The 15,971-nt window shown below is 40.9% G+C and overlaps 1 protein-coding gene across 3 annotated transcripts in view; it reads left to right on the plus strand.

The window, feature by feature from the left end:
• Positions 1-12,486, plus strand: part of LOC118401091 (synembryn-B-like) — a 53,010-nt gene extending 40,524 nt beyond the window's left edge. For all 3 annotated transcript variants that reach the window (XM_052474822.1, XM_035798308.2, XM_035798310.2), the window contains one exon: positions 2,147-12,486. In XM_052474822.1, the coding sequence (XP_052330782.1) occupies positions 2,147-2,249 (103 nt within the window). In that variant the 3' untranslated portion in view covers positions 2,250-12,486. The remainder of the gene's footprint in view (positions 1-2,146) is intronic.
• The last annotated feature ends 3,485 nt before the right edge of the window (positions 12,487-15,971 follow it).

Consider the following 15,971-nt stretch of genomic DNA (forward strand, 5'->3'; position numbering starts at 1 on the left):
ATAGAGGATGTGGCACCGTGAAACAGGGTTGTGCGTAGTCGTCAGAACTCACCCCAGTTTACGTATCTTTTTTAAAAAATAAAACAAATGATTTAGTGCTTTCCACTGAAAGGACATGAGATAAGATCTTCAAATTTCCTTTGTGCCGTATTCATACCGCACAATCATATTACATGGCTCACCTCCAAGTCTTCTTTATCATAGTCCTCCTCCAGAGCTTTACTCTGTTTTTTGGGGGAAGGAACCAGGAATGAGGAGTTATATGTTAATTTGTGTTTGAATTGTGCAAATGAATGCAAATGTAGCCATGGTTTTAAGACTTTGATTGGCTAATTCTGTGATAACACATCTGAGAGGGAGCTGGTGGCACACAGTGCAGATATAATTGGATTAGGATAGAGGGCCTGGTGTGGCTTTGAGGAGATTACACAGAGCACTGATCCTGTAATTAAACTGACCCACAGAGGAGAGGAGAGCGTGGAAGGGGAGATGACCAACAATAAGAGTTTGTGTGTGTGTTCACATGTGTTTGAGTGAATGAAGGGGGGGACGGGTCGTCAGCCAGGGTTCTTGAGCGCCAGATGTAAGAAAAAAAAGAAGTGCCACCACCACTCAACAACGGTCCTCTTTAGAAGGTGTAGAATGCATGACACAAAGGGTTTTGAGGTTCAAAGCAGCGCATGTGGATTGTGGCAGCAACAGATTTGTCTACCAAATGAAACATGTGGGCGTTGTACACTATTGTGTCAAATGCTGAAGGGGAAGATTTCTGAATCCATACACTGGGACTAAGCATCTGCTTAAATAACAAATGTTCTATATGCTTCTTGTTCGGTTCCATTACAGGTTGTTATCAATAAAACGTTACAATACAGTGTAGAGTGTTCGGTTTGGCTGCTGTGGGGCAAGGAGACCCCCAGCTCCGCTAAAACCATTGACCACTGCATGCCGTTTTTAAGAGATTTTTAAATAAATGTTATAACGGTTTGGTTTTAATATCAACACCTCTTGAAGAGCACAGTCAGAACTACGCATTTTCTATTATTCCACATGTATCTCTCCCATCATTTATACAGCAAGTAACTGAATGCTCTTCATGATCAGTAAACATCAATTGATCAATTATTTTTCAGATACGTGAGGGTAGCCTATCCATTTGGCATGGAGCTCGCTAGCTAAGCAAACGTGCCATTTAGCTTGTTTTATAAGAGATCTGACCTTTCGGAAAGACCTTGACATCGACAAGTCCTCATCCTGGTAGTTGTCAGTCAAGACTACTGTCAGCACCACTATAGATGGCAAGCTAAAATAGACATCTAGTTTATCCCCTGAAAGTTAGCATGTTAACTAGCCATATTGACATGATCAGTTATTAGCTAGATAGACAATTTGTGATTAAACACTCTTAAAAACATTGAAATGGGATAATGTTAGCTAACTTCGCTTGGTAGGCCTATGCTGGTTGGAGAAAAAATTATATTAGTTCTACTTACCACTATGTTTAGCCAACTTTACTACATTTCTACCGGTAGCAAAGTAAACATTATAAGCTAACAGTACATCGGCAAATGCGCCCTTCTACTGCTTGACAAGCATCCTTCTGGGGTGCATCCTCTTCTCAGCCTTGAGTGACTGAGACATCTTCTGGTTTGTAACATGTTTGTTTTCCTCTGCACTCCCCCTAGTCTTTGTTGGTGAACATTTGTTTTCTCCTGCTGTGATTTCCAAACTGTTGTGAATATCACAAAGTAATATTCTTGTTTCTAACAGGCTGTGCTCAATTTTAATAGAATATAGTAAATTCAGGAAGTGATTTGAATTTAAAATGTAAAATGTTTTGAAATTGCTTCTACTTTTCAGTTTATTGAGAAGTCATTGAAAATAAATGACCTTCTTTCATTTATTGAATTCTAATTTTTGTTTACTTCCTGAATTACTGCCTTCAATTCAAGTTGAGCCCAACTGTGGTTTCTAATCACCATCAAACACGGTTCTCCAGACCAGGGTCGAATTAATTTTGAAATGGAAAATGAAAACAAGTGTTTCTTATTGGACACGTCCAGGTAGTCCCGGGCTGTTTCAGTTTGTAGCCTAGTGAATACGACCCAGTTGTGATGTTGTTTGTGTCTGTTTTTGTGCTCCACAGGCAGCAGCTGATCAGACCAATGGGGGTGAGGAGGGACGGCACACTGGCACCCCTAGAGGAGGCTCTTAGACAGCCCACGGCTGACAGCTCAGACTCCGACTAGAGCCACTACGACACAGATCAGACCACCCTACACAGTGCCCTCAGAAAGTATTCATACCCTTTTACTTATTCAACATTTAGTTGTTACAGCCTGAATTCAAAATGGATTGAATATCATTTATTTTTCAACCAGCTACACACAAAACCTCATAATGACAAAGTGAAATAAAGGTTCTTAACATTTTTGCAAATTTATTGAAAATACAGAAATATCTCATTTACATAAGTATTCACACCCCGGAGTCAATAGATGTTATAATCACCTTTGGCAGCAATTACAGCTGTCTCTAAGAGCTTTGCAACCTGGATTGTGCAACATTGTCCCATTATCCTTTTCAAAATGGTTCAAGCTCAGTCAAATTGGTTGTTGATCATTACTAAACAATTTTCAAGTCATGCCACCATAGATTTTCAAGCAGCTTTAAGTCAAAACTGTAACTCTGCTACTCAGGAACATTCACTGTCTTCTTGGTAAGCAACTCCAGTGTAGATTTTGCCTTGTGTTTTAGGTTATTGTGGAAAGCAGACTGAACCAGGTTTTTCTCTAGGATTTTGCTTGTGCTTAGTGCCATTCTGTTTCTTTTTATCATGAACAACTCCCCAGTCCTTAACGATTACAAACATACCCATAACATGATGCAGCCACCACTCTGCTTGAAAATATGGAGTGTTACTCAGTAATGTGTTGTATTGGATTTGCCCCAGATAAACCGTTAATTGCTTTGCCAAATTTGTTTGCAGTTATACTTTAGTGCCTTGTTAAGCACATTTGACTTCTGAACTGGTGAAGGCTTGCCATAACATAGGGGTTGAATACTTATTGACTCAAGACATTTCAGCTTTTCATATTTATTTAATTTCTAAGAATTCAGGAAAACATAATTCCACTTTGACATTATGGAGTATTTTATGTATGCCATTGACCAAAAAAATCTAAATGTAATCCATTTTAAATTCAGACTCTAACAAAGAAAAAGTGGTGTGAATACTTTCTGAAGGCACTGTACCTACAGTAGGTTGTGTCCAGCACAGAGGTTCCCTCCCTCCCCTCACTTGCTGTCTGTCTTCCTCTGTCTGTCAGAGACTGAAGGGGTCTCACCCTTTCTCCATAGGCTGTTCTGTTCTCTAAAGCTGACTTGAGCCTGACTTGATACAACAAAAAAGCAGATTTTTAAGCCTGACTTGATACGACACAGGAAAAGATAGGGTTACGGTTGAGCACATCCTCCCGACCACAGCATTGTTACTACTTTAATGTTTAGTTTTAATTTTTTTAATGAACCATTTCTCCGCTCATGCCTCTCAAATTTGATAGAATGAAAGATAGTTCTTAATCAAATTGCTGTATAGATGTGAATCACTAAAAGCATGGTTGACAGGGTGGGGTTTGGCCAAATTGTAATTGAATTTGGATAGGAAATCATTCCTTAGATATATAAATATGTTGATTTTGTTCTTTATATGTTGAACGTGTGACTATTTATTAGGATGGGTGCTCACAGAATAAGTCGTAAAAGAATGTGTGCGTGTGTGTGTATATACAGTACCAGTCAAAAGTTTGGACACACCTACTCATTCAAGGGTTTTACTTTATTTTTTACTATTTTCTAGATTGTTTAATAATAGTGAAGACATAACTATGAAATAACACATATGGAATCACGTAGTAACAAAAAGTTCTCAAATATATTTGAGATTCTTCAAAATAGCCATCCTTTGCTTTGACTAAGGCTTTGCAAACTCTTGGAATTCTCTCAACCAGATTCACCTGGAATGCTTTTCCAACATTCTTGAAGGAGTTCCCACATATGCTGAGTACTTGTTGGCTGCTTTTCCTTCACTCTGCAGTCCAACTCATCCCAAACCATCTCAGTTGGGTTGAGGTCGGGTGATTACGACATGATTCCATATGTGTTATTTCATAGTTTTGAGGTCTTCACTATTGTTCTACAATGTAGAAAATAGTAAAAACCCTTGAATGAGTAAGTGTGTCCAAACTTTTGACTGGTAGTGTCTTTTTGTGTGTATGTGTATACATACACTACAGTTCAAAAGTTTGGGGTCACTTAGAAATGTCCTTGTTTTTGAAGGAAAAGCACATTCTTGTCCATTAAAATAACATCAAATTGATCAGAAATACAGTGTAGACATTGTTAATGTTGTAAATGACTGTTGTAGCTGGAAACAGCTGAGTTTTAATGGAATATCTACATAGGCGTACAGAGGCCCATTATCAGCAATCATCACTCCTGTGTTCCAATGGCACGTTGTGTTAGCTTTATAACGTTGAGTCTGGTGTTTTGCGGGTACTTAATGAAGCTGCCAGTTGAGGACTTGTGAGGCGTCTGTTTCTCAAACTACACTCTAATGTACTTCTTCTCTTGCTCAGTTGTGCACTGTGCCCTTCCACTACTCTTTCTATTCTAGTTAGAGCCAGTTAGCGCTGTTCTGTGAAGGGAGTAGTACATAGCGTTGTATGAGATCTTCAGTTTCTTGGCAATTTCTCTCATGGAATAGCCATCATTTCTCAGAACAAGAATAGACTGACGAGTTTCAGAAGAAGGTCTTTGTTTCTGGAAATGTTGATCCTGTAATCGGACCCATAAATGCTGATGCTCCAGATACTCAACTAGTCTAAAGAAGGCACGTTGTTTTGCTTCTTTAATCCGGACAACAGTTTTCAGCTGTGCTAACATAATTGCAAAAGGCTTTTAAAATTATAAACTTGGATTAGCTAACACAATGTACCATTGGAATACAGGAGTAATGATTGCTGACAATGGGCCTCTATATGCCTTCCATAAAAAATCTGCCATTTCCAGCTACAATAGACACTTACAACATTAACAATGTCTACAGTATATTTCTTATCAATTTGATGTTATAATAAATGCTTTTCTTTCAAAAACAAGGACATTTCGAAGTGACCCCAAACTTTTGAACGGTGGTGTGTGTGTATATATACAGTGGGGCAAAAAAGTATTTAGTCAGTGCAAGTTCTCCCACTTAAAAATATGAGAGAGGCCTGTAATTGTCATCATATGTACACTTGGAAAAAATCCAGAAAATCACATTGTAAGATTTTTAATGAATTTATTTGAAAATTATGGTGGAAAATAAGTATTTGGTCAATAACAAAAGTTTATCTCAATACTTTGTTATATACCCTTTGTTGGCAATGACAGAGGTCAAATGTTTTCTATAAGTCTTCACAAGGTTTTCACACACTGTTGCTGGTATTTTGGCCCATTCCTCCATGCAGATCTCCTCTAGAGCAAGTGATGTTTTGGGGCTGTTGCTGGGCAACACGGACTTTCAACTCCCTCCAAAGATGTTCTATGGGGTTGAGATCTGGAGACTGGCTAGGCCACTCAAGGACCTTGAAATGCTTCTTACGAAGCCACTCCTTCGTTGCCCGGGCGGTGTGTTTGGAATAATTTTCATGCTGAAAGACCCAGCCACGTTTCATCTTCAATGCCCTTGCTGATGGAAGGAGGTTTTCACTCAAAATCTCACAATACATGGCCCCATTTATTATTTCCTTTACACAGATCAGTCGTCCTGGACCCTTTGCAGAAAAGCAGCCCCAAAGCATGATGTTTCCACCCCCATGCTTCACAGTAGGTATGGTGTTCTTTGGATGCAACTCAGAATTCTTTATCCTCCAAACACGACAAGTTGAGTTTTTACCAAAACGTTATATTTTGGTTTCATCTGACCATATGACATTCTCCCAATCTTCTGCTGGATCATCCAAATGCTCTCTAGCAAACTTCAGACGGGCCTGGACATGTACTGGCTTAAGCAGGGGGACACGTCTGGCACTGCAGGATTTGAGTCCCTGGCGGCGTAGTGTGTTACTGATGGTAGGCTTTGTTACTTTGGTCCCAGCTCTCTGCAGGTCATTCACTAGGTCCCACAGTTGATTGCTCCCACAGTTGATTTCTTCAAACCAAGCTGCTTACCTATTGCAGATTCAGTCTTCCCAGCCTGGTGCAGGTCTACAATTTTGTTTCTGGTGTCCTTTGACAGCTCTTTGGTCTTGACCATAGTGGAGTTTGGAGTGTGGCTGTTTGAGGTTGTGGACAGGTGTCTTTTATACTGATAACAAGTTCAAACAGGTGCCATTAATACAGGTAACGAGTGGAGGACAGAGGAGCCTCTTAAAGAAGAAGTTACAGGTCTGTGAGAGCCAGAAATCTTGCTTGTTTGTAGGTGACCAAATGCTTATTTTCCACCATAATTTGCAAATAAATTCATAAAAAATCCTACAATGTGAATTTCTGGATTTTTTTTCTTTCTAATTGTGTCTGCCATAGTGTACCTATGATGAAAATTACAGGCCTCATCTTTCTAAGTGGGAGAACTTGCACAATTGGTGGCTGACTACATACTTTTTTGCCCCACTGTATATGCATACATACATATATATATCTGCAAAAAAAGAAATGTCCTCACTGTCAACTGCGTTTATTTTCAGCAAACTTAACATGTGTAAATATTTGTATGAACGTAAGATTCAACAACTGAGACAAACTGAACAACTTCCACAGACATGTGACTAACAAAAATTGAATAATGTGTCCCTGAACAAAGGGGGGGGGGGTCAAAATCAAAAGTAACAGTCAGTATCTGGTGTGGCCACCAGCTGCATTAAGTACTGCACTGCATCTCCTCCTCATTGACTGCACAATATTTGCCCGTTCTTGCTCTGAGATGTTAACCCACTCTTCCACCAAGGCACCTGCAAGTTCCAGGACATTTCTGGAGGGAATGGCCCTGGCCCTCACCCCCTGATCCAACAGGTCCTAGGTGTGCTCAATGGGATTGAGATCCGGGCTCTTTGCTGGCCACGGCAGAACACTGAAATTCTTGTCTTGCGGGAAATCACGCACAGAACGAGCAGTATGGCTGGTGGCATTGTCATGCTGGAGGGTATTGTCAGGATGAGCCTGCAGGAAGGGTACCACATGAGGGAGGAGGATGTGTTCCCTGTAATGCACTGCTTTGAGATTGCCTGCAATGACAAGAAGCTCAGTCCGATGATGCTGTGACACACCGCTCCAGAGTACAGGCCTCGGTGTTAACACTCATTCCTTCGACGGTAAACGCGATTCCGACCATCACCCCTGGTGAGACAAAACCGTGACACGTCAGTGAAGAGCACTTTTTTTCCAGTCCTGTCTGGTCCAGCGACGTTGGGTTTGTGCCCATAGGCGACGTTGTTGCCGGTGATGTCTGGCGAGGACCTGCCTTACAACAGGCCTACAAGCCCTCAGTCCAGCCTCTCTCAGCCTATTGCGGACAGTCTGAGCACTGATGGAGGGATTGTGTTCCTGGTGTAACTCGGGCAGTTGCTGTTGCCATCCTGTACCTGTCCCGCAGGTGTGATGGTCGGATGTACCGATCCTGTGCAGGTGTTGTTACACGTGGTCTGCCACGGTGAGGACGATCAGCTGTCCGTCCTGTCTCCCTGTAGCTCTTTTGGTGTTTTTCAGAGTCAGTAGAAAGGTCTCTTTAGTGTCCTAAGTTTTCATAACTGTGACCTTAATACCCTACCATCTGTAAGCTGTTAGTGTCGAAACGACACATTAATTGTGTATGGTTCATTGAACAAGCATGGGAAACAGTGTTTAAACCCTTTACAATGAAGATATGTGAAATTATTTAGATTTTTCCAAATTATCTTAAAAAGACAGGGTCCTGAAAAGGGGACGTTTCTTGTTTTTGCTGAGTATATATGTATGTGTGTGTGTATATATATATATATATATATATATATATATATATATATATGTGTGTGTGTGTGTGTGTGTGTGTGTGTATATATACATACATACGGAAAATATTCAGACCAGATTTTCACATTTTGTTACATTACAGCCTTATTCTAGAATTCTTTTTATTTTGTATTCCCTCTTCAATCTACACACAATACCCCATAATGACAAAGCAAAAACAGGTTTTTAGAAATGTTTGCAAATGTATAAAGAAAACGGAAATATCACATTTACTATTTACACATTTAGTATTCAGGCCCTTCACTCAGCACCTTTGGCAGTGATTACAACGTTGAGTCTTCTTGGGTATGACGCTACAAGCTTGGTACACCTGTATTTGTGGAGTTTCTGCCATTGTTCTCTGCAGATCCTCTCAAGCTCTGTCAGGTTGGATGTGGAGTGTTGCTACATAGCTATTTTCAGGTTTTTCCAAAGATGTTCGAACGGGTTCAAGTCCGGGCTCTGGCTGGGCCACTCAAGGACATTCAGAAACTTGTTCCAAAGCCACTCGTGCATTGTCTTGGCTGTGTGCTTAGGGTTGTTGTCCTCTTGGAAGGTGAACCTTTGCTCCAGTCTGAAGTTCTGAGCCCTCTGGAGCAGGTTTTCATGAAGGTTCTCTCTGTAATTTGCTCCAGTCATTTTTGCCTTGATCCTGACTAGTCTCCCAGTCCCTTCCGCTGAAAAACATCCCCACAGCATGATGCTGCCACCACCATGCTTCACCGTAGGGATGGTGCCAGGTTTCCTCCAGATGTGACACTTGTTGGTATTCAAGCCAAAGAGTTCTATCTTGGTTTCATCAGACCAGAGAATCTTGTTTCTCATGGTCTGAGGTGCTTTTTGGCAAACTCCAAGTGGGCTGTCATGCCATTTACTGAAAAGCGGCTTCCTTCTGGCCACTCTACCATAAAGGCCAGATTGGTGGAGTGCTGCAATGATTGTTGTCCTTCCGGAAGGTTCCACAGAGGAACTATGGAGCTCTGTCAGAGTGACCATCAGGTTCTTGGTCACCTCACTGACCAAGGCCCTTCTCCCCCGATTGCTCAGTTTTGCCGGGAGGCCAGCTCTAGGAAGGGTCTTGGTGGTTCCAAACTTCTTCCATTTAGGAATGATGGAGACCACTGTGTCCTTGGCTCTTCAATGCTGCAGACATTTTTCGGTACCCTTCCCCAGATCTGTGCCTCAACACAATCCTGTCTCGGAGCTCTACGGACAATTCTTTCGACCTCATCTGTTGTTTTTTTCTCTGACATGCACTGTCAACTGTGGGACCTTATATAGACCGGTGTGTCTCCATGTCTAATCAGTTAAATTTACAACAGGTGGACACCCAAGTCATGGAAACAGGATGCACCTGAGCTCAATTTCGAGTCTCATAGCAAAGGGTCTGAACTTATGTAAATAAGATATCTGTATTTAATTTACCAAAATGTCTTAAAACATGTTTTCACTTTGTCATTAAGGGGTATTTTGCGTAGATAGGTGACAATTGTAAAAGTTGTATCCATTTTGAATTCCACAACAAAATGTGGAATAAGTCAATGGGTAGGAATACTTTCTGTATACGGTGCATTTGGAACGAGTTCAGCCTCTTCACTTTTTCCACATTTTGTTACATTACAGCCTTATTCTAAAATTGATTGATTACATATTTTTTAAATCCTCAATCTACACACATTATCCCGTAATGAAAAGGGGAAAACAGGTTTTTAAAATATTTTTGCAAATTTGAAGATTTAAAAAACAGAAATACCTTATTTACATAAGTATTCACACCCCTGAGTCAATACATGTTACAATCACTTTTGGCAGCAATTACAGCTGTGAGTCTTTCAGTATAAGTCTCTAAGAGCTTTGCACACCTGGATTGTGTGCAAATCACACAAATTTGCACATTATTCTTCGAGCTCTGTCAAGTTGGTTGTTGATAATTGCTAGACATACATTTCCAACCCGTCTTATGTCAAACTAACTAGGCCACTCAGGAACATTCAATGTCGTCTTGGTAAGCAACTCCAGTGTATATTTGGCCTTTGTGATTTAGGTTATTGTCCCGCTGAAAGGTGAATTCATCTCTGTCTTTTGGAAAGCAGACTTAACCAGGTTTTACATTAGGATTTTGCCTGTGCTTAGCTCCATTCCATCATATTTTTTTTATCCTCTAAAACATCCCAGTCCTTAACGATTACAACCATACCCATAACATGATGTAGCAGGATTTGCCCCAAACAACACTTTATATTCAGGACAAAAAGTGAATTTCTTAGCCACATGTTTTGAAGTATTACTTTCGTGCCTTGTTGCAAACAGGATGCATGTTTTGGAATATTTTTATCCTCTTCAGGCTTCCTTTTCACTCTGTCAATTAGGTCACTACAATGTTGTTGATCCGTCCTCAGTTTTCTTCTATCACAGCCATTAAACTGTAACTGTTTTAAAGTCACCATTTACCTCATTGTGAAATCCCTGAGTGGTTTCCTTCCTCTCCAGCGACAGAGTTAGGATGAACGCCTGTATCTTTGCAGTGACTGGGTGTATTGATACACCATCCAAAGTGTATTTAATAACTTCACCATGCACAAAGGGATATTCCATATCTGCTTTTCTTTTTTGTTACTCATCTACCAATATGTGCCCTTCATTGCGAGCCACTGGAAAACCTCCCTGGTCTTTGTGGTTGAATATGTGTTTGAAATTCACTGCTCGACTGGGGGCCTCACAGATAATTGTATGTGTGGGGTGCAGAGATGAGGTAGTCATTCAACAATCATATTAAACACTATTATTGCACACAGAATGCGTCCATTCAAATTATGTGACTTGTTAAGCACATTTTTACTCCTGAACTTACTTAGGCTTGCCATAACATAGGGGTTGAAGACTTATTGACTCAAGACGTTTCAGCTTTATTTTTTAATTACATTTCTAAAATATTCTAAAAACATAATTCCACTGACAATATGGGGTATTGTGTGTGGTAGGCCAGTGACACAAAATCTCAATGTAATCCATTTTAAATTCAGGCTGTAATACAGCAAAGTGTGTGAAAAGGTCAAGGGGTATGAATACTTTCTGAAGGCACTGTATATTCCTCTAGTGGGCGATAAGTATTTGGATGGTTTCTGCCTTACCCGTTGGGGACTGTTGACTAAAATGACTTTTCTAAATGTAACTTTCATTAGCCGATTCCGCATGGCATTAAAACGATAGAAAAAATATATATTTTGGAGACGCAATGTATTTTATATATGTGTAATGTACTGATGTATAGATACTGATTACATTGCTGCATATTGAATAGATGCATAGGCCTTCTGTATAGGTCGTGGAGTTTATAATATTGTTGACCATCACTCCATTTGAAGAAAATGGCATGGTTGAGGTTTGGTTCTTTGGTTAGTACACAGCAGCACTGTCTCTAGTGTGTCCATTAGAATATTATTTCTGGCAATCATGGCATGTGTGAAGGAGAGTATTCCTTTAGCTCTGTACATACAGTACCTGGTGCTAACATGTATCTTGTGTTCTGATTTAAACTTGAACAGATAGTGATTGATCACCTTGATTAGATCACGACAACCACATGTTCTGCAGTTGGGCACCAGATTGCTGTATCATAAGATATGTGGTTTGCTGATATATTAAACACGTATCCACGTGTTGTGATATCTGGAAGGTGTTTGCAATGTAGTCATGCAGGAACACCACCAAAGACATCCGCAGAGCGGTTGTTTTGGCGGTGTCGGGGGTGACACTGTAATAGAGCTGTCAAATCCACAAGCGGCTGTTGGCATTACCTAAAGTGGGGGAATTGCCATTGGCTGTTGAGAGTATAATTAAGATAAATCTCATGCAGCCTTGTTTACAAGTTCAAACAATGGAATGTGAGATGTAATCTACAGCTTGATTAGGCTGATAGAAATCCTAACTTTGTTGAATGATTTTCAATTTGAACTTCATTATTTCTATGTAGCCTACACTTTCTTGTTCTGAACTTCTAACGCTGGAGTGGGATGGGAGTGGCTTCCTGACAATGATCAAGAGCAGCTGCTCGACGATTTGACAGCTCCAATGCAGTTACACCTTGGACACCTCCAAAACATCAGCTATGCAGGTGTCAGCTATCACCGGTTAATTAACTCTTGATGTGACTGAATCTAGGCCTCGTAGTTTTCCTTGGTAAATGACCACTACCTGCTCATGCCCTAGCTAGAACAACAGAAGTAACTTGTAAAATAATACAATTTGAACTACATATTCTTGTCAGTCGCCTCCACACAAAAAAAACTGTTGAGCACTTTGAGTTCCAGTTTGGAAGGAAGAATGTATATTCAAGGGTGTATTCTTTTCATGTGAGTGTTCTTTTTGTACATTTGTTCTGACAGAAAATGTAACCACTGTAAACAAAGGATTTTATATGTATAGTGAACAACAATATAAACGCAACCATTTCAAATATTTTACTGAGTTACAGTTCATATAAGGAAACGTAAATAAATAAATTAGGCTCTAATCTATGGATTTCACATGACTGGGAATACAGATATGCATCTGTTGGTCACAGATACCTTAAAATAAAAAGTAGGGGCATGGATCAGCAAACCAGTCAGTATCTCGTGTGACCACCATTTGCCTCATGCAGCCCGACACATCTCCTTCGCATAGAGTTGATTAGGCTGTTGATTGTGGCCTGTGGAATGTTGAATGGCAGTCTGATGGCCTTGAGATAGCTTCTATTTTTCAGTCTCTCAGTCCCAGCTTTGATGCACCTGTACTGACCTCGCCTTCTGGATGGTAGCGGGGTGAACAGGCCGTGGCTCGGGTGGTTGTTGTCCTTGATGATCTTTTTGGCCTTCCTGTGACATAGGGTGCTGTAGGTGTCCTGGGGGGCAGGTAGTTTAATCATAAGGAAAGACAAACACACACACTGTCCTGCCAGTCACAGTGTTGGGTGCGAGATGCAACTGAAATTTTGCGGGTGAGGAGAGCGCAAGAGAGGATAATGGAAGCGCTGGTCATCTTGTTATGACATGCATTATCTGAATTAGGCCCACAGAATTATATGGAAGAGCGGCTTCTATGAAGGAATCGATAATGTCTTTGAACTCCCGAGTTGGTTTAACATTGGACCAGAGAAAACATTAGCTAGTTAACAACTTGTGTGTGCAGAGCAGCACTAGAATTAAAAACATGTATTTCTGTAGTTAATCAATCCAATGTGAAACGTGATAACTATAGTATCCTGACCTAGCATTGAAAAAGTTAATCCATTAATTTAAACATCTCTCCCTAATTTCTGAATCATGCTTGTAACGCTGTCAGTAGACTACAGCAACCTATGCTTCAGAGGGGAAAGGCAGGTAAGCCTGCATACCCTCTGGCAGGCAAACTCTGGAATATGTTTGAGTGACAGAGGGCTTTGCATAGGCGCTTTGTTGCGTTTTTTGTGGGACTGAATAAAATGCACAGAACGTAAAATGTTATTAACCGGTTCCCATGCTTTTAAATGAACGATTCTGTTCCGGAACAGTATAGATAATTTTCGTTTCTGGTTCGGGTTCTACTCCTCAAATAATTTAGTTATTTTCTGGTTTTCGGTTCTGTTCCCTGAACTGGTTCCAACCCTTGATGCAGACTCTCGACCTATTGTTCACCCGTCTTGGAATACCTGATGGTCAAATGCCGACCCTTCTACCTCCCCAGAGAGTTTTCCTGTGTTTTCTTGACTGCTGTATACATTCCACCTCAGGACAACAACAAGCTGGCACTTAGTGAACTGTATGAGACTAAAAACAAGCTGGAAACCATACACCCGGACGCTGCTTTTCTTGTTGCTGGCAATTTGAATTCCACGTCACTAAGACACGTGATGTCCAATTTATCAACACATCTCCTTCTCCACTAGGGGTGATAAAGTCCTAGGCCACTGTTACTCAACCCAAAAGAAAGCATATAAGACCCTCCCCCATCCCCCCCTTCAGCAAGTCCGATCATTTCTTGACACTCCTGTTTCCTGTTTACAGAGAAATGGTGCTACATTGCGAGGCATCCAATGCAAAAACACAGATACCATATCTCTAGCTTAGACTGACATATTTGTATGGGGATTTTTATTTTATGCGAATTAGATTCCCCAGGGGCATGGACATCGACCTTAAGGGATTAAAGCACAACCCTTATACTGTAGTTGAAAAAATAACAAGCTGTAGCTGCGTTGAAATTGTAAACTTCTGAACCTTTCAAAAGAGCATGATGAAAAAGGAAAGTGCTCTACTAGACCATTCATGCAAGTCAAAACCTAACAAATATTTCTAAACTATCATTAGGTCATCTGATAACATTGTCATAAATTCAAGTGCTCAGCAGCCTTTAAATGTACAATGTGAAGTGTTGAACCCTAGAGTAGCAGTGCGTAGACAGGTGTACAAATGACCTGTGGACAATCGTGTGTATGGAGTCTGTGCAAAATGGAATACTTGCATTTGACCAACATTGATAGAGCATGGAACCTGTCTCTCAGAGCAAACTCTGCATGTTTCTCCTCTTCCATACAAACAACAACACGATCACACACAGAAACAGATATTGGCTCCTTTGTTGAGGGGCAAAGACATTTATGAGAGTTTTGGATGGAGCCCCCCACTCTGTGGCAGCGGTGCCTGTGAAAACACAGTGGGGCACTGCACACTCGGGGTTCACTCCATCCATGGTAATTTACCACTGTCCTGAGCTGGGCCCAAGCCCAAGTTCCTGCCCCCTCCCAAACCCTGAAAACCCTTCTACACCCCCCTCATTTCAGACAACGAGGAAAGAAATGCCAACCTCTAATTTCTTAAAATGTGACTGCATGGCAACAAAAAAAAGTGCTTCAAATTTGCATTGATATGAAACATACATACTGTACACCATGCACATACACATCCGATTTGTAAAACCAGCTAAACACAAGCAGACACTGATCATTTTTTGCAGTACCAATAAAAGTGTATTTCTCAGACCCAGGGGACATGCTCAGTCTTAGTTACTTACTTCGGCTGGATGAAACTGTTAACCCATTGCGTCTTGGACCGTGGACCTCAATGTGTTCACCAGGATGGCAAAGGGCTCAATCTGGCAAGAACCATGTGATGTGAGACATGGCAAGTCAGATACATCAAAGAACGTTGTTGTTTTGATCATTAAAAATAATATTCACTTTTTTTAGTTGTTACTTATTTTCGACCTAGGGTGTAGTTGTTTCATCCAAACTAGGATTTGTGATCTGGTTAAGATCAGCAATTGTTTTTAAACGTTTACCCCTGTTAAGCAACTGAACTCAAGTACAGTGCCTTCAGAAAGTATTCAGACCCTTTGACTTTTTGTGTTTCAAATAGTTTTTTCCCCTCAATCTACACACAATACCCCAGAATGACAAAGCAAAAACAGTTCAGAAATGTTTGCTAATTTATAAAAATAAAAATAAATCACATTTACATAAGTGATTTGGCTTGAGTTCAATCTTTACTCAAGCCATGGTGCTAGGTTTCCTCCAGAAGTGATGCTTGGCATGCAGGCCAAAGAGTTCTATCTTGGTTCCATCAGACCAGAGATCTTGTTTCTCAGGGTCTGAGAGTCTTTAGGTGCGTTGTGGCAAACTCCAAGCGGTCGTCATGTGCCTTTTACTGAGGAGTGGCTTCCGTCTGGCCACTACCATAAAGGCCTGATTGGTGGAGTGCTGCAGAGATGGTTGTCCTTCTGGAAGGTTCTCCCATCTCCACAGAGGAACTTTAGAGCTCTGTAAGAGTGACCACCGGGTTCTTGGTCACCTCCCTGACCAAGGTCCTTATTCCCCGATTGCTCAGTTTGGCTGGGCGGCCAGCTCTAGGAAGAGTTGTTGGTTCCAAACTTCTTCCATTTAAGAATGATGGAGGCAACTGTGTTATTGGGGACCTTCAATGCTGCAG

The sequence above is a fragment of the Oncorhynchus keta genome, chromosome 22 (assembly GCF_023373465.1).
Source record: "Oncorhynchus keta strain PuntledgeMale-10-30-2019 chromosome 22, Oket_V2, whole genome shotgun sequence".
Classification (NCBI taxonomy): Eukaryota; Metazoa; Chordata; class Actinopteri; order Salmoniformes; family Salmonidae; genus Oncorhynchus; species Oncorhynchus keta.